Genomic DNA, 22,590 nt, shown 5'->3' with positions numbered 1-22,590 from the left:
GAGCGGCTGTAATCTGAACTAAGGGAAAAAGGCCATTCTTGAACATGGGGTGAGACATTCTTAATCATTTGTAAATAAAGCCAGTTTTGTCATTTGAATTATTTATTTGTTTTTAGAGTGAGAGAAACCAAAAGCCCACTGTGCCTATTTTTGGGAAAATCGTCAGTCCACATTACATTTACATTTTAGTCATTTAGCAGACGCTCTTATCCAGAGCGACTTACAGTAGTGAATACATACATTTCATTTCAAGCTTTTTTTTTTGTACTGGCCCCCCGTGGGAATCGAACCCACAACCCTGGCGTTGCACACACCATGCTCTACCAACTGAGCCACAGGGATGTCAAGTGTAATTCACCCATTGTATTTACCCAAGTTCTCTCTTAACTCCAGGCACACCGACAGTTTTTTTGTTGTTGCCTGATGCAGGACTCTAGTGCCAGAGGACTCTCAGACTGAAAACGCTTCCATTAATTTACAAAAAGACAGTCAATTTGTGCCACAGTTTAGACTACCGATAGATCAGCGTTCTAACTCCCCCTTGTGATAGTGTGGTGCAATGACAGAATGCCACCATCTACCACTAACGGTCGTGGCATAAGCTTGCAACTTTTAAAGGAAGAACCACTGTACAGCAGTGAGTGAACACCATACACCCTATTCCCTACATAGTGCACTACTTTGGAAGGTAGTGCACTATATAGGGAATAGGATGCCATTTTGACGAAATCACATTCTCCATATTCTCACCCGTGCCAGGTCAAGGTCTGCCTGCTTGCGGTGCCTCCAGAACAGCACGGAGGATCCAGAGTGAGGCCTGGTGACTGGCTCTCCATAGACCAACACTCTGACCAGAACCCCAGCCACCAGCACACCATTCAGCAGCCACACCAACAGAGTGGGTAGCACCCAGTCCATCCAGCCCCACGAGTCAGCTAGGAGGAGAACACAGAGAGAGGATGACTTTTGGAGTCACCCACACAGAATGACTTTTGGACACACATCATGAGTTTGAGACACGCACGCAAACACACGCACAGACAAAAAAGAGATGGACATACTAGAAAATGCACATGGGAGTATTAGATGAGCTCACTAGGAGTAAGACACAGATACACACCTCCGCCACCCTCCCTCTTTCCCTCCATACCTGCGTTGTCTAGGCCCAGCATGTTCCTGCCTGTCCCAGGATGCACTGCGTGGTTGTTAGCGTTGGTGCTGGAGCCCATCCCTCCACACAGCATGGCAGCCAGGGGATTGAGGGAGAGGAAGAGGAAGGTGAATGTGCACAGCGCCATGCGGGAGCGGTCCAGCATGCCAGCACTGCCCGGGGTGGACGAGGACGTGTCCATCAGATTGACCGCCGGCTGGACAGGAGAGGACAGAACACAATGAGTCAGGGTTAGAATCAGACCTAAAGCAAGAAGCAGAGATGGAACTGGAACTAGAATTGTAATCAGGGAGTTAGAACTAAGAACTATAACTTATTATCATAAGTTTACTTTACATGATAATTGGAGACACCAATGGTTAGCCATTGAACAAAACAACGGTTTAGCTTCTCTGTTTAAGTTTGTCTCCAGCCTTGTTGCTACAAGATGTATGTTGCTAGAGAATTACCATTTCCTTTCACAATGTTCTATTCTTAGTAACTATAGCAGAGAAGTCCAACATCTTTCAAGCTCATTTCTCAAAGTCACGAGAAGCATTAGTTACGGGTAGGGTTGCAATGGGTCGGAAACTTTCCGGTAAATTTCCAGAATTTTTCCGGAAGTTTTCCATGGGAAGTTAAGCCCTGGAATTTGGGGAATTTTGCTTAAATTCATCAAAAAAGTTAGCTTGTAACAGTGAACCTTTTTTGTGGTACACATAAGGCAATTCTAGGTCTTGTGGCATATTTTGGTTAAACTATCCCCAATTCAATGGAATTGCCACCCTCTGCATGCACAGTGCATTCTTCCATCACATGTACAGCTGATTCTCAAGATCTTGCACACGAATGAGATGCTATTGAGCCCACACTACTACACTGTCTGAGCCAAGGACTACATGCTTTCTGGTAAGTTTTGATTACAATACTGGGTGGGGTGAATATATTTTATATGACATACATGATTTTTTGTTAACTAGTAAATAGTAGCCTACAACAAAGTGTGTTTAAATAATTTCTAACAATTTATGCTAGTTAGTTTCTGCTACCATGTGGGTTTTAATTGCTTGAGCCTGCTAACTGAGGAGTGTTAATTCACCTGTTTCCATACATGTTTAATTTTAAAACATTTATCTTACAAAGGAGTTGTTTAATCTAACTGCTTAACTATTTATCTGTACATGGAATTGTATTTTTTCTAATCTTTACAGGAAAATGCCACGGGTACTATCTGATGTGTGGAAACACTTCCCTGCAGCTAATGCAGAAGGAAAAGCTGTGTACATTTGCAAATACTGTACCAAATCATACGTGCAGAATGCAACAAATATGCAGAACCATCTGGCCAAGTGCATAAAGTTCCCTCAGCGCTCACAACAAGCAACCTCTGACAAAAGTCTCACTACTTCTATTCGAGGTGAAAATTCTGAATCGGACACCTTATCGATAGCAACAGCTCATGGTCCTCCTGGAATCAGAAGTTTTTTTGATTCAATGGAGGAGCGTAGTCAGAGAAATGCTGATGAATGTCTTTCTCGAGCTGTGTATGCAACTGGTTCACCTCTGATGCTCACAGGCAATGTGTACTGGAAGAGATTTTGCCCAGCATACACCCCTCCAACCAGACATGCATTATCTACTCATTTGCTGGATGCAGAGTTCAACAGAGTTCAAGTGAAGGACAAGCAAATCATAGAGAAAGCAGACTGTATTGCAATCATCTCTGATGGGTGGTCAAATGTTCGTGGGCAAGGAATAATTAACTACATCATCTCCACCCCTCAACTAGTAATCTACAAGAGCACAGACACAAGGGACACACCGGTCTCTACATTGCAGATAAGCTGAAGACAGTCATCAATGACCTTGGACAACAGAAGGTGACAGCACTGGTGACAGACAATGTTGCAAACATGAAGGCTGCTTGGTCTAAAGTGGAGGAGTCCTACCCTCACATCACACCCATTGGCTGTGCTGCTCATGCATTGAATCTGCTCCTCAAGGACATCATGGCACTGAAAACAACAGATACACTCTACAAGAGAGCCAAGGAAATGGTTAGGTATGTGAAGGGTCATCAAGTTATAGCAGCAATCTACCTCCCCAAGCAAAGTGAGAAGAATAAGAGCACCACATTGAAGCTGCCCAGCAACACCTGTTGGGGTGGTGTTGTCATCATGTTTGACAGTCTCCTGGAGGGGAAGGAGTCTCTCCAAGAAACGGCCATATCAGTCTGCCGATATGGACAGCCCCATCAAGAGGAGCCTCCTGGATGATGTATTTTGGGAGAGAGTGGTAAGCAGCCTGAAACTCCTGAAACCTATAGCAGTAGCCATTGCACAGATTGAGGGAGACAATCCCATCCTGTCTGATGTTCAGACTCTGCTTGCAGATGTAAGAGAAGAAATCCGTACTGCCCTGCCCACTTCACTGTTGCTCCAAGCAGAGGAAACTGCAGTTCTGAAATACATAAAAAATGCGTGAAGACTCCTGCCTGAAGCCCATACACGCCCGGCATACATGTTGGACACCAAGTACGCTGGCAAGAGCATCCTGTCTGGTGCAGAGATCAACAAGGCCTATGGTGTCATCACTACCGTGTCTCGCCACCTTGGCCTGGATGAGGGCAAGGTTCTTGGCAGTCTAGCGAAGTACACTTCCAAGCAAGGGCTTTGGGATGGAGATGCAATATGCCAGTCGTGCCAACATATCTCATCAGCCACCTGGTGGAAGGGACTTTGTGGATCTGAGGCTCTTTCACCTGTTGCCTCCATCATCCTCCAAATCCCACCAATATCAGCCACCTCAGAGCGCAACTGGTACTTGTTTGGGAACACACACACACACACACACACACACACACACACACACACACACACACACACACACACACACACACCAAAACCCGCGACAGGCTGACCAATACAAGGGTTGAAAAATTGGTGGCCATCCAGGCAAATTTGAGGCTTTTTGAGCCTGACAACGAGCCATCCTCAACAAGGTCAGAAAGTGACAGTGAAGATGAGGCCTCAGAGTCTGATGTTCAAGAGATAGACATTGAGGAGGTCCAGGGAGAAGACATGGAAGCCTGAGAGGAAGACAACCAAAGCTTTAGTTTCTAGACTATCATTTTACAGATGTATGTTGAAAACGTTTTTGGGAGATGCGATGGATCATTGGGGATCATTCAATATTCCCTTTTTGTTGTTCAGTGAAATCATCCCATGTGAAGAGTCAACTCATTTAATTGAAGTTCAATTCATAACGAAATCGTTTTGTTATTTCTATTGGAAGGATTTAATCATTTGCAATTATGTCTACTTATGATAAGGTAAAAGGTTTATGTTTATGTCTCCATATGATATGGTAAATATATCCAATGGAAAAAACATCACATTTAAATGGTATTAATATTCATTTGCATACATTTCCGTTAATTCCCATTAACTCCCACGGAAAGTTTCCACCTCAGAATATTCCCCAAAAAGTTCAACCCTAGTAACAGGTAACATTCAGTATCCTGACTGGCTCCACTCAATGCTTTTTCAGTGAGTTTTCACGTCTCAGGTTGTGAAACCCACCTTGCTGTCCTCCCCCATGGGGCTGTCGGGTTCTGAGTCGCTGCCACAGTGGGAGTAGGAGGTGGGAGAGCCCACATCGGATGGCGGAGGGGTGGGTAGCTCGCTCTTTACGTCTGTCTGTGGGCCGTCCACCTCCATGGCTACCAGGTCCTTCAGAGACTCTGGAGAGCAGAGAGGAGGGAGAGAGAGAAAGGAGGAAAAGAGAAAAGAGAGGAGGGAGGTAGAGAAAGAAAAGATCATCCTCACAATAGTTCAGGCCAACCTCATCACACTGTTATGACAACTATATCTGTATCCATAAAGTGTCTCAGACTGCTGATCTAGAATCAGTTCAGCCTTTAAATCATAATGAATACAATTATATGGACAGGGGGAACCTGATCCTAGATCAGCCATCCTACTGAGACGCTTTATGAATACAGGCCCAGCTCTTGATCCGAGCACAACCAGCACTAGCTATCAGAAAATGACTGCATTTCACAAAGCACTTCTTTAAGCAATTAAAAGCTTTAGCCATGAAGAATCCTTCTTCTTCATAATGAATAACAATAGGATCACGATAAAGGGAGGATGGAAGAGAGGAAAGGGCAGGCATAGAAGGAGAAGAAGAGCCAGGGCAGGGAGGAGGAGAACCACTCACTGTTCTTCTGGGCAGACATCTTCAGGGCCATGTTCTCTTTTTTCAGTTTCTGGTTGGACTGCTGCAGGTAGCGGATGTAGTCTATCGCCTTCTTCAGAATTGCCGACTTGTTGAGCTGCTTAGCAGATTAAAAAGGTAAATACAACAACTTGTTGAGCTGCTTAGCAGATGAAAAAGGTAAATACAACAACTTGTTGAGCTGCTTAGCAGATGAAAAAGGTGAATACAACAACTTGTTGAGCTGCTTAGCAGATGAAAAAGGTAAATACAACAACTTGTTGAGCTGCTTAGCAGATGAAAAAGGTAAATACAAACTTAATGCAAGATTTTAAGAGCCTCTGATAAACAGTATGCATTTGAACGCAACCAATGACCTTCCCTCGATATAATACGAACACAGCATTAACATCTTGACATTGGAATCCACAAACAAAACAGTGGCCGTGTCCCAATACCCATACTAGCGTACTAAACAGTATGCAAAAAAATATATAATGTATAGTATTTTAAAAAATGTAATAGTACTCCAAATGAGTCATCTAATATGCGATTGCGATGACTCCTGCCATTCGTTCGTTTTGGTACAGCGTGTCAATTTATCTGATTATCAGCTGTTGTCAAACACTCGAGTCGGAAAAGACAAGTGACTTCTACTAGATCAGCCTAAATGAGTATGCAGAATGTAGTACGCTAGTATGGGTATTCGGACACAGACAGTTACTTTTCTCTGTCAGATGGTTCAGTTCTTGAAAGCTCTACTGTATCTCAATGGGAATCTCCTGCTTAAAATGTATGTTGCAAATAACATTTTGTAAATGTTATGTTTTTTTGAAATATACGTATATATTTCCAATATTAATACTTTGGCCTCAGTCCCGGCCACCAGGTCTTTAAGCTCAAGGATCTTGTCGTTGATGGACGAGCGGTAGCGCTTCTCGATGGCGTTGTGGGCGGTGCGCTTCTCGCCCTTGGGGGGCAGGCCCATAGGTTTACTGCTGATTGTGATACGGTTGATGGGCAGCTTGTCAGAGTCCATCATCACTGGCACTGTGGTCAGGAAGGTACCACCACTCATCAGAGCCTAGATGGAGGAAGAAAGAGGGAGGAGAGGGAAAGAGGGATGGAGGAAGAAAGAGGGAGGAGAGAAAGAGGGAGGGATGGATGGAGAAAGAAAGAAAGAGGGAAGAGAGAAAGAGGGAGGGAGGGATGGAGCAAGAAAGAGGGAGGAGAGAAAGTGGGAGGGAGGGAGGGAGGGATGGAGAAAGAAAGAGGGAAGAGAGAAAGAGTGGGGGATGGAGGAAGAAAGAAGGAGGAGAGGAAGGAAGAGGGAGGAGAGAAAGAGAGGGAGGGAGGGAGGAAGAAAGAGGGAAGAGAGAAAGGGAGGGATGGAGGAAGGAAGAGGGAGGAGAGAAAGAGAGGGAGGGAGGGAGGAAGAAAGAGGGAAGAGAGACGTTGTTTCTAAGAAGACAAATCACTAAAGTAGCATCTCGATCAGGGGTGTCAAACTCATTTTGCCCGGGGGGGCATTCGGTCTTCAACGACATCCAGAGGGCCGCAATGAAAATGTGTTAGATACCATTGCCGTTAAAGTTTGCAATAAATTGTACTCTATCCATCGTTTTTGGGAATTTTGCATTAGTGAGCTGGACAGTGAGGAAACTCTATGAATGTAGGTCCAAGATAATTTCTACAGTTTCCATTCAGTTTTAGTCATCATCAAGTATATTGAGTTTGTTTCCCCCTCAAACAACAGGCAGTATGTTTGACACTATGTCCTATACACCACAATACTTTGTATTCTTCCACTACCATAAAAATACTTTTGGAGAATTTTTCTTCAGGAAAATGACACTTTCTAAATGCTGTTACTACTTTATGACATTACAATTCCTATCATCTCATTCCTAACTGGAGTGAGTGGGTGGTCTGGGCTGTGGTGATGGTTCCTACCTGCAGTAAGTGGGTGCTCTGGGCTGTGGTGATGGTTCCTACCTGCAGTGAGTGGATGGTCTGGGCTGTGGTTCCTACCTGCAGTGAGTGGGTGGTCTGGGCTGTGGTGATGGTTCCTACCTGCAGTGAGTGGGTGCTCTGGGCTGTGGTTCCTACCTGCAGTGAGTGGGTGGTCTGGGCTGTGGTGATGGTTCCTACCTGCAGTGAGTGGGTGGTCTGGGCTGTGGTTCCTACCTGCAGTAAGTGGGTGCTCTGGGATGTGGTGATGGTTCCTACCTGCAGTGAGTGGGTGGTCTGGGCTGTGGTTCCTACCTGCAGTGAGTGGGTGCTCTGGGCTGTGGTTCCTACCTGCAGTGAGTGGGTGGTCTGGGCTGTGGTGATGGTTCCTAACTGCAGTGAGTGGGTGGTCTGGGATGTGGATCCTACCTGCAGTGAGTGGGTGGTCTGGGATGTGGATCCTACCTGCAGTGAGTGGGTGCTCTGGGATGTGGTTCCTACCTGCAGTGAGTGAGTGCTCTGGGATGTGGTTCCTACCTGCAGTGAGTGGGTGCTCTGGGATGTGGTTCCTACCTGCAGTGAGTGGGTGCTCTGGGATGTGGATCCTACCTGCAGTGAGTGGGTGCTCTAGGATGTGGTTCCTACCTGCAGTGAGTGGGTGCTCTGGGATGTGGTTCCTACCTGCAGTGAGTGGGTGCTCTAGGATGTGGTTCCTACCTGCAGTGAGTGGGTGCTCTGGGATGTGGTTCCTACCTGCAGTGAGTGGGTGCTCTGGGATGTGGTTCCTACCTGCAGTGAGTGGGTGCTCTGGGATGTGGATCCTACCTGCAGTGAGTGGGTGCTCTGGGATGTGGTTCCTACCTGCAGTGAGTGGGTGCTCTAGGATGTGGTTCCTACCTGCAGTGAGTGGGTGCTCTGGGATGTGGTTCCTACCTGCAGTGAGTGGGTGCTCTGGGATGTGGATCCTACCTGCAGTGAGTGGGTGCTCTGGGATGTGGTTCCTACCTGCAGTGAGTGGGTGCTCTGGGATGTGGTGGTGTCCAGGGAGGTGATGCATGGAGAGGACACAGTAGTGACCATACAGGGGTCACGGTTCAGGGTGGTCAGCAGCAGAGACTCAGCCTTGATAAACTGGGGCTGGAGCAACACCTGAGAGGAGAGGAGGAGGAGCGAGGGAGAGAGAGAGTGATAGAGATGGAGGGTTAGACTATAAGGCTGAGGGAGCAGTTCTGTTCCATTGAAATAAATTACAAATGAAACAAATACTAGTAAAATAATAGGTTTGAATACAAAGAACAAATCATTTTTTTCTGGTGTGGTGATATTCTTTGGGTTAATGAGTCTCATCAAACATAACACACACACACACACACACACACTCACTCCAGGTGGACAAACTAACTTGTTGAATGTGGTGTGACGCGATGGTCTGAGTTGGGGGGCTTGCTGAGGTGGTCAGGAGGGGGGCCGTGGTGGTCAGAGCATGGATGGTCATTGGCTGAACGCCGGAAGGGGACGACGACAGGCTGACCATGGGCTGGGCGGGGCCTCCTTGATGATTGACAGCTAGAAAAAAAATCAGGGTCATGTTCATTAGGCACCAAACGGAAGAAAACTGCCTGAAACAAGGAGGGACTACTTAAATATTCATTTCTCGGTTCAAAACGTCCTGCTAGTATGGACTCAATTGTGTTTGAAATGGTTCAAGCTGTAAAACCAAAACACCATATTACATTTTAGTCATTTAGCAGACGCTCTTATCCAGAGCGACTTACAGTAGTGAATGCATACATTTCATACATTTTTCCCCCCGTACTGTCGTCACCATAAGTGTTTGGCGAGGCCAAAGTTCACATACATTTTTTGCGTGGCTTAGTAGTGTATAACCTTTCCCCTCTGGTGAGTGATATCATTATGTGATAATGGCAGAAGCAGGAAGTGTTCACTACGGTACGTTTGGTAGCTATAAAGACACTTGAGTCACTGACCGATAACAGTATGGATTATCATTGTAGGAATGACCTTTGACCTCTAGAAAACATACGATATGATGACTGTAGCAGGCAGTGTGTGTAACATAACAGTATGTTAGGTGGCTGTAAAGACATTGGTCTACACAGAGTCAGTAGGTTTGTAATGCTGGGGCATGGCTGCATGGGGCAGTTCTCTTACTGTAGTTTCATAACACTGTTAAAGGGACAATGTTGCACAGGTATGCGACGCAGGCAAGGTGTGTATATCTGAATGTGGCTCATAGATAGTGTAGACAAAACACCTTCTCTCAGCCTCAGGGACGGTCCTTCACTCTGACCAGCGGGTATTAGATTGGGATTTTGACTGACAGTCAGCGGAGGTTGAGGAACCCACCGACTCTCCTTTGGAAACATGCTGAACTACTACTGTTACTGCACCATAGAACACAACTCTACCTCCTCATAACATAACACCAAGTGGGCTTTCTTAAGGGAGTGAGTGTTTGTGCTTTGTATACCAGTGTCCATTCTCAGTCCCTACTTCTCGCCTTGAGAGAGAGAGAGACAGAGACAGAGACAGAGACAGAGACAGAGAGAGAGAGAGAGAGAGAGAGAGAGAGAGAGAGAGAGAGAGAGAGAGAGTGTGTGAGAGTGTGTGAGACAGTAGGAGTGTGAGCATGTGTAAGTTGTTCCTCCAGTCATGCTCTGCTCTCATCCAGCCACAACAGTATGGCCCTGCTCTGCATCATAAATAAGACAGTCTTAACAACCATGTGGCTCTTCTACTAGCAACACATGGTGGGGTCCCCATTATCTGGCAGGACGGGGCTGTGCAGGGAGGGCCATGGGGAAACCCCTACAACCATTAAAATAGCTATGTTTCATCTCCACGTGGAAGGGGTCAGGATTAGGGGAGTGACTCAGTTTTAAGTTTCCTTTCGTTTGCTGCCTTGGCCTTATTTTCTGCTATTGTAGACTCTCATCCATCTACTACCAGCATTTCAACTATTAATACAGAGGAAGAGAGACAATCTGTTCCTCACCTTTGTAGCCATTTTGGGTGCTGTAGTTAATCCGGATCTGCTGGGCGTGGGCCTGGGGCTGCTGGGGGGCAGGAGAGGTGAACAGGGCTTGGGGGGCAGCGCTGAACACGGGGCTCTGGCCGGGTACAGTATGGGGGGAGGAGGCTGGGGGAGGAAGCTGGACTGGAACAGGGGCTGGGGGGGAGAGGACCGGCAGGGGCACGTCCACCTTGGGCTGCCTGAGACCCTGAGCAGCCTGGGCTGATGGAGAGCCCTGCTGGGGAGCTGGCTGCGGCTGCGGCCTGGGTAGTGGTACAGGGGTGGAGGTGGTGACCTGGGCCAGGGGTGACTGCTGGAAGGTGGGGGAGTGGAAGGCCTTGTCTGGGGGGGAGGAACTGCGGATGATGGGGGGCCCCAGGAGAGCATCAAGGTGGGGGCTGCTGCTCAGGATGGAGGAGGATGTGGTGGATGGAGGGGAGGGGATGGAGTGGGGCAGGCCGAGGGCAGAGAGGTCCTGGGTAGGGGTGACCCCTGTGAACTGAGGGGGGTCAAAGAGACCCGCCATGTCCTGGTTGAACTCCACCATGTCCTGGTTGTTGATGAGCTGCAGCATGTCTGAGGAGAGATGGGGATATAGTCAGAGTACTCCATAGATTGAGAGAACCAGAGACAGAGAGAGACAGGAGATACCTTGTTAACCATGACATTGCCACAGAAATCAGGAGAAGAGGGTCAAATAAGGCCAAACTAAAACAAAGTAGTCTAAATTGAAGACTGTGATTAGTTGAATCATTAGTTGAATGTGTTAAAGCTAGGCTGGAACAAACAGCTGTACACACACACACACACACACCAGCAGACCCTTTTGTTCACTCCATACTGCACTCAATTTGAACATCTTAACAGCGTGCCTCCCAATGACCAAACTAGGTTTCTGGGCCTCTGAATGGAGCAGAGATAAAACCCTGTAATCCAATCGGAGCATTTCACGATTGTCAACAAAAGGCTTAAATTAAGACTTGACCCACTGGGTGACTGACTGACAGAGCATTTCTCCCATCTCTCTCTCCACACCACATGGTAATGGGTCACTTAATCTCTGCCCTGACTCAACTAGAAAACACCAAGAACTGGGCTCATAAAGTGTCCCAGAGTAGGTGCTGATCTAAGATCAGTTTTGATCATAATGAATCAGATTATCATGAACCCAAAAGATCTGATCCTAGAACAGCACCCATACTCAGATACTTTGTGGATATGGGCCCTGATCTGAGAAGTAGAGCAGGACAGTAAATGGGGTCAGCTCAGTGCAGTCCTGGTCAGCGGTCAGTAATGCAGTTATTATGGAGCCACTGCTGCAGAGCAGACTGGCTCTATGCCACAAAAGGGCCACAGCAAGACAGGCAACACAATAGACACTATGATCACAGTCACACCATCCCAGACCTGCAGCTACTTCACTACTATTCACAGCATTATGATGCACACGGTCTGTCAAAAGGACAACAACCCTGAGTAGGTGAGGATGGAGATGCAAGAAGAATTGAGTGTTGATGAAAATCAAGGGTGATGTTTACTATGCTATGCTGCACCCTCCATGTGAACATGGCATGGTAGCCCTTTACATTAGAACATGGAGCTTAGTAATAGTAACAAGTTCATTACTCACACTGAAAACGTTATTCTCTAATAATAATAATAATAATAATAATAATAATACAGGCCTTGTTTTAGGGTAATACACTGTATAGCATACTTGTTTCATAAGCTAGAGATGCTCACAATTATTGTCTATGAGAAACCTTCGTTAGTACAGTATAGTTTATTCTTCTGGATTTCCAACAGAAATAGGCTTTAGGCTGGGCTATCCCAAATGAGTTTCAGGCAGCACAGTGAGGAGGCTGTTCACTGGCAAGGAGAAAGACCACTTTGTTTAATCTTAGACCAAATCATCAAGCTAATAGTCATATGTTATAAGGACTAGGTCCAGTAATAACGGAACACACTTAATGCTTCTGCTCTCTGTCTGCACTGCCACAGCAGTCTAACTAGCCTGGATTTGTAAACCAATGTTTTGTATGAGGTGATCGCTGCCGACCAATCAGAAAGTGCCTCAGACACTTGCAATGCAGACCAGCCCCCAAGATAGAAAGAGAGGAAGCACTGGTGGTTTCAATGAGAAGGGGTTACTATGGGACAATTTAGTGCTGGGTTACTCTCGGTCAATTTTTAGGGTGGGTGCATGGAATCAATGAAGGGTGAGATGCTGCAGCAGAGCACTTGTTGGCAAACAACCAGCCATTGATTATACTGACAAATAACATTAGTTAATAGCACCAACGAATCGAATAGCCACCATTCAATTGAATGCACTGATGCATTAATGTAAGTAGGTTTGATATAATTTAACTAATTTAAATATAAACGATTAACATGTTATTAATAAGACTGCAACATATGATTCATTCATACATAAATATGAATGATATATGGGTGGGAAAAAAGCAACCATCAGATCATGATTCATGTTATAGAACCCGACAGGGTATGCTCGACATTAACCTCGTCGTGATGTCAGCAGGACAAGCTGGAGGGGGCGGGACACTTTGTTCATCACACACAAGTTAGCAGGGAAATATCAGCTCGTGTAGTATGCACATTGTTTTAACTTATCAATAACATGCAAAATAGCAGATACAAATGTGTCTAGAGTTAGATCACAACCAAAACGCAAAAACGAGAGCAGCAACAACAGAAAAACAAGCACCGAACTCAGACAGTAGCTAGCTAGCTAGTTCCTTAAGGTTAGTTAGGATTCTCCTCGACCCTGAGAGAAGGAAGCTTTCTCCTACTACCTCATAACGTTACTGTTTGAGTCAAATATAAAACTCGTAAATTTGATTTAAGGTCATAACTAATGTTAGTTAGCTAACTTGTTAACATGACAGCTAACTAAGCTGTACATCATTCAAAATTACTCACTGGGTGCCTATACGTAGTTAATAGTACCGCACACAGTAACGGTATGTGTACAAGCTGTTTCATGTAATGTTATGTGTTGCTGCTATTGCTGTCACTTGTTTGGCTAGCTAGCTAACGTTCGCAACAACAACAGCTAACTAGCTATGGATAGTTAGCTAAAACTAGCTAACGCATTACCAAGTTCAAGTTGTCCGTTTTGCTAGCTAGTTTACAAGTAAGCTTATCGTTCTTACCATCAATGTCATTGAGCAGAGCCGTGTCAATATCGCTAGGGTCATTTAGGGATATGGTTGGATCCAGATTATCCAGTGACTGATCGTCAAAAGACAAGTTCATTTTTGCTGTCTCGTTATGGTTAGTTAAAAACGTACGATTTCCACTTAAATCGATGTTTGTGTATCTAGCTACATTTGCAATAATTCCAGTGAGATAAACTCAAACTCTGTTATTGATCTGTCAAATAGTGCCTTCTGTCTTCATATTGATGCCCAAGAGGCACACTTCTCACGCTAAACAGTGCTCATTGAGGATCCACATGCTTGGCTAGCTAGTTCCAGGGTGTTTAATGAGTGACACTTGTTCTAGCCAATCCCCGACCACCTGTGAATTCTGTCTCCCCCTTCATGGTCTCATACCTGTTTTGACTGGCAACTCCAGGACGAAATACAGTATGTCCATGGTATTTACATTTGTGCATGGCTATTGCAAAGAATAAAAAGCAGTGTTCCTTGAAAACTACTATAATGTAGTAGGGGAAATACATATCCAAAATTAATACGCTGTGGGGAAATACATATCCAAAGTTAATACGTTTCTTCAAGTGCCAAATACATAAATTGAACGTGGAAATATCATGTCATGTTTTTAATATTTGTTTTGTTTCGTGGTCTGCACTTATATAATGCATTAATAACGTTTTATAATCGAGAAAATGGTATTGTCCTTTGGAAAACAATAGCCTTGGTATGTTTATTATGGGCTTGTCCTTAACAGCCAATCAACGCCAAGCAGGGGTGGGCTAACAACCGTTCATGCTTGTGTGGCCCGTAGTGATGACTCTGCCTGTAGAACCAGAGAAATCGACCAATGGGGAACTCGGAAACCGAGTGGGGTGATCTGACATCACGACTTTGGCTCCCGTGGTTACATCATGTATTTCTCCTGGAGTAGTGGAGGGGAAGGGGGAGCAGGCTAAATATGTGGAGGGACATACGTACAGTGCCCAGTGCGGCTTCAAAACTTTTAGGGCAAGTCGAGATTAACAGGGTTGATTTGACAAAGCTCATGGAAGTCCCTTTTGGTTGGACAATGACATGTAGCATAAAGTCAAAGCAAACAACATTTTCTTCAAACAATAAATAACAAAAACAAATATTATTCAAACCATGGTAATTAAGCAATTAACACAAAGTAATGGCTCTCAAGAATGACCATTCAATAATTAGCAATAATAACCTTTATCAAATTATCCGATATGTGGATTGTAGTAGGACGTGAGCCGTGTGTGAGCTCACCAAAACACAAGCACACACAAAGAGGGCACAACAAAGGTGTGGTACTGGAAAGAAATGGGTCAACGACCGACAGTAGCACAGCTGCAAACTAGTTGTTGAATAGCAAGCAGTGGAGCAGGAGCGATATAGTATATAGGGGCCCGGCCTGCTGTCAGCAGGACTGCCTTTGTTGCCTGGGGCGATTGTTGTCCTAACTGACATGATGCTCTTTTGAATCTGGCAACACACCAGGAGATCAGTGTGATGCTCAACAGGCAGCCAAAGGAGCAGCCAGTTATCAGCATAGATCCAATAGAGAGGTCTATGGGTGTGCAATGTATTCAGTCAGGGAGATCCAGGCGGATCTATACTGAACAAAAATCGAAATGTAAAATGTTGGTCCCATGTTTCATGAGCTGAAAAAATAAAATCCCAGAAAATGTCCATACACACAAAAATATTATTTCTCTCAAATTGTGCACAAATTTGTTTACGTCCCTGTTAGTGAGCATTTCTCATTTGCCAAGATAATCTATCCACCTGACAGGTGTGGCATATCAAGATTAAACAGCATGATCATTACACAGGTGCAACTTATGCTGGGGACAATAAATGGCCAGTCTAAAAATTGCAGTTTTATCACACAACGCCACAGATATCTCAAGTTTTGAGGGAGTGTGCAATTGGCATGCTAACTGCAGGAATGTCCACTAGAACTGTTGCCAGAGAATTGTATGTTAATTTCTCTACCATAAGCCGCCTTAACATCGTTTTAGAGAATTTGGCAATATGTCCAACCGGCCTCACACCCGCAAACCACGTGTAACCACGCCAGCCCAGGACCTCCACATCCGGCTTCTTCCCCTGTGGGATGGTCTGAAACTAACTACCCGGACAGCTGCTGAAACTGGGTTTGCACAGCTGAAGAATTTCTGCACAAACTGTCAGAAATCGTCTCAGGGAAGCTCATCTGCGTGCTCGTCATTCTCACCAGGGTCTTGACCTGACTGCAGCTCTGCATCGTAACTGACTTCAGTGGGCAAACGCTCACCTCCAATGGCCACTGGCCCGCTGGAGAAGTGCACTCTTCACAGATGAATCCCGGCTGCAACTTTACTGGGCAGATGGCAGACAGCGTGTATGGCGTCGTGTGGGCGAGGGGTTTGCTGATGTCAACAGTGCCCCAGTGGGGTTATGGTATGGGCAGGCATAAGCTACAGACAATGAACACAATTGCATTTTAATCAATGGCAATTTGAATGCACAGAGATACCGTGACAAGATCCTGAGGCCATTCATCCGCCACCATCACCTCATGTTTCAGCATGATAATGCACAGCCCCATGTCGCAATGATCTGTACACAATTCCTGGAAGCTGAACATGTCCCAGTTCTTCCATGGCCTGCATACTCACCAGACATGTCACCCACTGAGCATGTTTGGGATGCTCTGGATAGACGTGAACAACAGCGTGTTCCAGTTCCCGCCAATATCCAGCAACTTCGCACAGCCATTAAAAAGTGGGACAACATTCCACAGGCCAAAATAAACAGCCTGATCAACTCTATGCGAAGAAGATGTGTCGTGCTGCATGAGGCAAATGGTCACACCAGATACTGACTGGTTTTCTGATCCACGCCCCTACTTTTTTAAGGTATCTCTATTCCCAGTCATGTGAAATCCATCCATTAGGCCTAATTTATTTAAAAATGGACTGATTTCCTTTTGTGAACTGTAACTCAGTAAAATCATTGAAATTGTTGCATGTTGCGTTAATACATCTGGAGTGTCTCCATGGACATCAACAGGAAACAATTACCTTGGCATGGGAGGGGAGGTATAACTATAAGAGGAAAGGTTCAGGGCAGGGGAAACATGCAGTGCTATGAATAACATGGTGCAAGAAGTGAGTCCGTTGCATCACTCAGTGGGCCACTATTCCAGGTTGAACCATGAGCTTGTCTCTGCCTGAATTTACCATGTGTGTTCACTATCATATTTCATATACTAACTCCATCGCAAGGACAAATGTAACACACACACAAGAAAATAACCACAAACAAAGTGTTGGTAGAGGTCACACGTTGCTAGTGTTTTATTGGTTAATACGTGCATAATCAGGTCACACAATAGAAAGCTGAAACCAAAGTAATGAATTGCAGAACAGCACAGCCATAGAACACCCACATCATCATACAGGAGGGACAAGAGTTCTCCTGACCATCTAGTCTGGACCGGAACATTTCCTAGTCAGGAAAAACAGCTGTTCCTCAACAGAACACCGGAGGACACAATTTCCAGCTCCCCCATGTCCATACTCAGTGAGCAAAACTGGTTGAAAAAACATTTCAACTAGTTTTGCTGTTGAAATTACATATTTTCAACCAGTTTTGTGGACAGTGAAGATACACATTGCGTTACAATGTCCAGTAGCTCATTCCTGTTGCAACCCAACAGGTCCACATGTTCCATAGCAACCCAACAGGTCCACATGTTCCATAGCAACCCAACAGGTCCACATGTTCCATAGCAACCCAACAGGCTCACATGTTCCATAGCAACCCAACAGATTCACATGATCCATAGCAACCCAACAGGTTCACACAACCATCTGATCGGAGGACAGCCGTAAAAGAGTAAGCATATACATATAACTCTTCTGGTTTAAAAAAATAAAAAATAATAAGTGACACATAGAAATCAACTGTTTAAATGATCAAGTGAGATGTTACTGAAAAAATGTAACAAAGAATCTTAGTTCAAACATCTCTATGCTTTGTCCAGTCTTAAGATATAAGAGGAACAGCAGTTGTTGATTGTAAAATATATGCTACTATTTCATAAGAAGTGGAATTAAAGCAATAGAAGACCAAATAGGACAAGAATGAAACAGAGTTAAAGCTCATTAATAACAGTTTATTCTGTTACACTATTCTAAAACACATTCAAACATTAATGCCCAAGACAAATCATACAAATAATGTACTTGTTTGTAATATCACCCTCTAACATTTATAAATGACTGTTAAAAATAATGTTTTATCTGGAAGCAGATGTTTTTAAATAAAATACAGTAAGGTCTTTTCTGACAAATATTACATTTTATTTAAATGAGTATCTCATTTACAGTATAATACACAGAATTTTGCTAAGTATATAAGGATACTTGCAAGTAAACACATAGTTCCTATTGAAGTGAAACGTCATGGCGTTTTGTCGTTATTAATTTGGTGTTAATTGTAGAAGCATTAACTTTGAAAAGTACTGGCAAAAGAGTTGAAATGAAGAACGAATCTCTTTTGCCTCAAAAGGTCTATAGCCCATGTTCTCCTGACAACAGGAAGACAATGTTATGCCCTCATCTAACTCCATCACCTATTGTAGGTAAGCAAAGTAAAATAGAATATTAACAGGTTAAAAGGGGCAGTCCCACTAGCAGAGTCACAGCCCACAGCTACCACTCACTGTAATCCTCAAAAATGAAAGACAGGAAGCTTTACCAAACAATTCAGACCACAGTAAAAATACATAAAACACAGTAAAAATAACGTTTTTGGTCATCCTTCCGAAGCACATCCAAACCTATTTCTGTTCCACACATGAATGAGTAAAGAGAGGAGAGCAGGGGAGCTTCTCCAAAGTAGAAAGGATTTGGGAGGAATTCATTTTCCTGCATGACATTACTGTACATATACAACCAGGAGGCCAAACAATACATTAATGAGTTAGCCTTTCGACTTAGCGACCTACACAAAAGCTAATAATTCAGTTTGACTTTTAAACATGTACTGCAGGTAATACTCACATATTTATGATGTATATACATATATTTATGTAAACATACGTACATTTTTATTTTACAATAACTACATGTATAAGCGTTTGCAATAACTATTTTCTGTGAAGTATGCTACGAATATACCATCATAAAATTACAATTTGATTAGATTTTCAGTGCCATATTTCACCTGCACTTTTCCTTCAATTTCCATATCAGGAAAAAGTGTCCGTTTTTCTATTTACGACTGTCTGTAAAGTGTGCTTTGTAGAGCAGGAAAGGGCAGAAATTTCATAACGATATAAAATCATATGCAATTAGTCTAAGAAAATATCTTGTGTCCTATAAAAAGAGTTCCCATCTTATTAACACAAGGATAAACATACTGAAACGTTCAAGGGTCCAAAAGTGCATAAAGCTCATTCAATTATTCTCATCATAGTAGAAGGGGAAGGAAAACATTGAAGAATAGCCCAAAATTAGAAGACACCAGTGGAGGCTGCTGAGGGGAGGACGGCTTATAATAACGGCTGGAAAGAAGCGAATGGAATGGCATTAAACACATGGAAACCATGTGTTTGATGTTGTTGATACCTTTCCACTTATTCCGCTCCAGCCATTACCACATTCCCGCCCTTCCCAATTAAGGTGCCACCAACCGCCTCTGATAAACAATTACTAAATGTGTTTGTCATTAAAACCTCTTAGGAAGAACAAACTCAAAATCGCCACACTTACATAGTGTACATGTACTACCAGAGCGGAACGTCACTGCTGCAACTCATACGGCTGTTTTACCATTGTAGCGGTAATATTAATCACATTCCATTTGTCACATGCGCCGAATACAACAGGTGTAGACCTTACCGTGAAATGCTTACTTACAAGCCCTTAACCAACAATGCAGTTTTATGAAAAATAAGAGTTAAGAAAAAGATTTACTAAATTAACTAAAGTAAAAAATAAAAGAGCAACAATAAAATAATAATAACGAGGCTATATACAGGGGGTAACGGTAACGAGTCAATGTATGGTACCGGTACCCCCTGTATAATATCGATCACAAATATTTGGTGGGTGTTACTTAGGTTCTATTTTGGACCCTTTCCTTCCCCTACAGTATGTACACACCACACAAAATAACATGGAGGGAAGTTGACAACAGCTTTTCAAAGAGGAAAGCAAATATAAAAGCTGTGTAACAGATATTTGCTGTGGTGCCATAGGGCTTGAACCTTGACATGGCTGCTTGCAGCTATATCTTTTTTTTTTCCTTCTCCCTTTTGAAATGTGGAAACAGACACAGGTAAGTAATGTTTGCCATTTGGCCCTGATGAACTATTGGGCCATAATTGAGTAACACTAGCATGGAGTCTGTCAAACAGTAGTCTTTCCTCATGCATTGCCTTTCCCTGTACCAACATTTCACAACTGTAGAATGGGTAATGAAAGGGTTAAGGACACCTAAAAAGGAACGAGTAAAAAACAAAAAGGAAAAAGAGGCAACTACATAGTGCAGCGCTAGTACATAGTACAGTACAAACCATTAAAAGAATAAACGCAGAAATTATTCATAAGCTACATTTAAACTAACACAGTACTCCTCTGTTTGTATAGACTATATGCCTCTGTCTGCTTTTTCAGAAGGATTTTTTCTGTTAATCTTCACACCTTCAGAGGAACATAGAGACGAGGTTTTGTCATTTTATCCTCATCCTCACAATGTTAGGTTATATCCTCCTTAGGGTAGCTAGCTGCAGATGAGATACAAGACCACAGACATATCCCACACTGACAGACGGATCAAAACCCCAATAGTAATACATGATGCAACGCGGCTGGGCAGGCGGACAGCAAGCATGGTCCTCTGCAGGAGGAGGATTGGTGTTCAGTTCAGTAGCTACACTGCTGCTTGGCAGGAGTGGCGGATAGGGCAAGTGGGCCGGGGGGGATACCTAGGTACTGTAGATGCCTCAGAGAGAGAGGTTTCCTGGGGGAGAGTCTACAAGGCAAAGAGGGCATCCTCCGTCCGTTCAGCCTTCTTGCGGGTGCCGCTGGGGGCGCTGAGAGGGGGACCAGGCTCATCACCAGGGAGCGATGGTAAGGAATCGACCACCTTCGTTCGATCCTCCAGAAACTTATCAAATTCTAGAGGAAGAGGAGAGAAAACCCCTGTTAACAGCAGGACATATAAAAATGGTTAGTCAGTTGTTGACTTTTTGCGTAGTGATCCTCATTGCTGCACCTTCTGGAGAGGCACAGTACTGCATGTTTTTGCCCCACATCAGCAGTGAAACACCTGATTCAGCCAATCAATGTGTTGAAGATCAGTAGATTGGTTGAATCAGGTGTGATGGTACTAAGCTGAGACAAAAGCCTGTAGTACTGCTCCAGGAGCAGGATTGAGAATAACAGCACAAAGGCAGCGTATAAACGGGCAGCCCAATTCTGATCTGATTGGATTGGTCAAAAGACCAATTAAGTGGGAAAAGCTCAGAATTAGGCTGCCTGTGTAAACGCAGCCTAATATACCAAGTACTAAAGAGCTGATCAGAGAATTTTGACACACAAATTAAGAAACTGAATCTATGCCACATTTAATGAGAGCTTCTACATGAGACATGCACAGTATCAAGTGTTAGTGCCCTGAATCCATCCATACCTTCACTCGTCACCCCTTCCTCACCATCTAAACCGTCGCCTTTCTATTCAGAGGAGAAGAAATGGAAATCAGTGAATCCATAACATTTGTGGGCAAGTCTGCCAGGAGGATCACCAAGATGCCTTACAGTAAATGGACATTGTTAGGAGACAAAGTCGAAACATTAGTCTTCCCTTAGGTATTGTATGAGAATGGGTTGCAAAATTATTTCCCAAAATCCCCTTGTTTTCCATAAATCTCGGAGTAGAATTCACAGATTTCCTGCTTATTCCCTCTTGATTCCAGGAATTTTCCTACAAGGTTTTCTTGAAAACCAGGGGATTTTGGGAAAGTTACTGACATGTTACAACCCTACGTACAAGATGACTAGGCAACTTACCTTCCTGACTCTTACAGGACACCATTCACAACTCAGGGAGGTCACTCTCACGCAGTGCTTTTGTACTGACATTGAGGTACTTCAAGAACATGTACTTTCCACCACTGTGATGGACCCATGCTTCCACCATACTTCAATAGATCCATCCACTCGTCCATCCAACCTTTCAGAACCTGTTTACTCTGCTATATCCCTTTAACAACAGGACCTGTGACTACCTTTCATATTCATCAGGGAGAACCACTGTAGCATCACCTGGTGTGATGTGATACAGAACCAATGTTATCTTTAGACAGGCAGGTTTTATTCTCCACTCCAATAGATTCTCTAGATTAGCGTTATGGTAGCATGTGAGAGATGTACTAAGTCTATCTCATAGGTCACTGTTATATCACTCTCATTATTGGTGGAAAACCATTAGTCAGATAATGAATGGATGGAAGATGGTCAACTAAAGTTCAGAACACCACATGTGATCTACCTGGTTACGTGAGATGGATAGAAATGTGACTAAAGAAAAAGAAACGAGAGAGAAAAGAGAGAGAAGAGAAAGAAGAGAGCGAGAGAAATCAAGGTAAAGAAGTCTCACCACATCAGCACAGAGCCACTCCTCTATGTCATCCATGACAGAGGACTGCGATACGGGGATCTATGGAGCAAAGCCATGGACAAACCCAGCGGACGGCACAAAGCCACACAATAATAAACCCACCGCCACACCCACCCGACAACACAACAGAACAAAGAAACGACAAAAACAAAAGAAAAACAACAAGAATAGATTCACCAGAGGCTCTGAGAAGAAAATGACAAATAACAAAAACAAAGCCATCAAACCCAAACCAAGATCAGAGAACACCAGATACATGGCAGTGGTCCTCAGACAGTCCCTGTGTGCAGGTTCCTTTATCATTGACTCATTGATGTATTATGCATAGGGACAGGATTTCTAGCTGACTACATGACCTGACCAGGAAAAAAA

At 44.0% G+C, this 22,590-nt stretch overlaps 2 protein-coding genes across 4 annotated transcripts in view; both read right to left on the bottom strand.

Annotated features, from left to right (window-relative positions):
• LOC106606621 (sterol regulatory element-binding protein 1) overlaps window positions 1-13,843 on the bottom strand; it is a 31,266-nt gene extending 17,423 nt beyond the window's left edge. The window contains exons 1-9 of one of the 2 annotated variants that reach the window (XM_014202958.3): window positions 13,529-13,843; window positions 10,335-10,928; window positions 8,721-8,884; window positions 8,324-8,467; window positions 6,234-6,452; window positions 5,372-5,489; window positions 4,732-4,892; window positions 1,151-1,367; window positions 751-935 (exon numbers count right to left, since the gene is read on the bottom strand). In XM_014202958.3, coding sequence (XP_014058433.2) covers window positions 751-935; window positions 1,151-1,367; window positions 4,732-4,892; window positions 5,372-5,489; window positions 6,234-6,452; window positions 8,324-8,467; window positions 8,721-8,884; window positions 10,335-10,928; window positions 13,529-13,631 — 1,905 coding nt within the window. In that variant the 5' untranslated portion in view covers window positions 13,632-13,843. The remainder of the gene's footprint in view (window positions 1-750; window positions 936-1,150; window positions 1,368-4,731; window positions 4,893-5,371; window positions 5,490-6,233; window positions 6,453-8,323; window positions 8,468-8,720; window positions 8,885-10,334; window positions 10,929-13,528) is intronic. The other variant, XM_014202959.3, reaches the window with a different exon arrangement.
• Window positions 13,844-16,856: 3,013 nt separating this feature from the next.
• Window positions 16,857-22,590, bottom strand: part of LOC106606598 (TOM1-like protein 2) — a 36,911-nt gene continuing 31,177 nt past the window's right edge. The window contains exons 14-16 of one of the 2 annotated variants that reach the window (XM_045719959.2): window positions 22,198-22,257; window positions 21,230-21,272; window positions 16,857-20,715 (exon numbers count right to left, since the gene is read on the bottom strand). In XM_045719959.2, the coding sequence (XP_045575915.2) occupies window positions 20,570-20,715; window positions 21,230-21,272; window positions 22,198-22,257 (249 nt within the window). In that variant the 3' untranslated portion in view covers window positions 16,857-20,569. The remainder of the gene's footprint in view (window positions 20,716-21,229; window positions 21,273-22,197; window positions 22,258-22,590) is intronic. The other variant, XM_045719961.2, reaches the window with a different exon arrangement.

The sequence above is a fragment of the Salmo salar genome, chromosome 06 (assembly GCF_965601325.2).
Source record: "Salmo salar chromosome 06, fSalSal1, whole genome shotgun sequence".
NCBI classification, from domain to species: domain Eukaryota; kingdom Metazoa; phylum Chordata; class Actinopteri; order Salmoniformes; family Salmonidae; genus Salmo; species Salmo salar.
The sequence above is the reverse complement of the archived record's forward strand: the minus strand, read 5'-3'. Positions and strand labels throughout refer to the sequence as shown.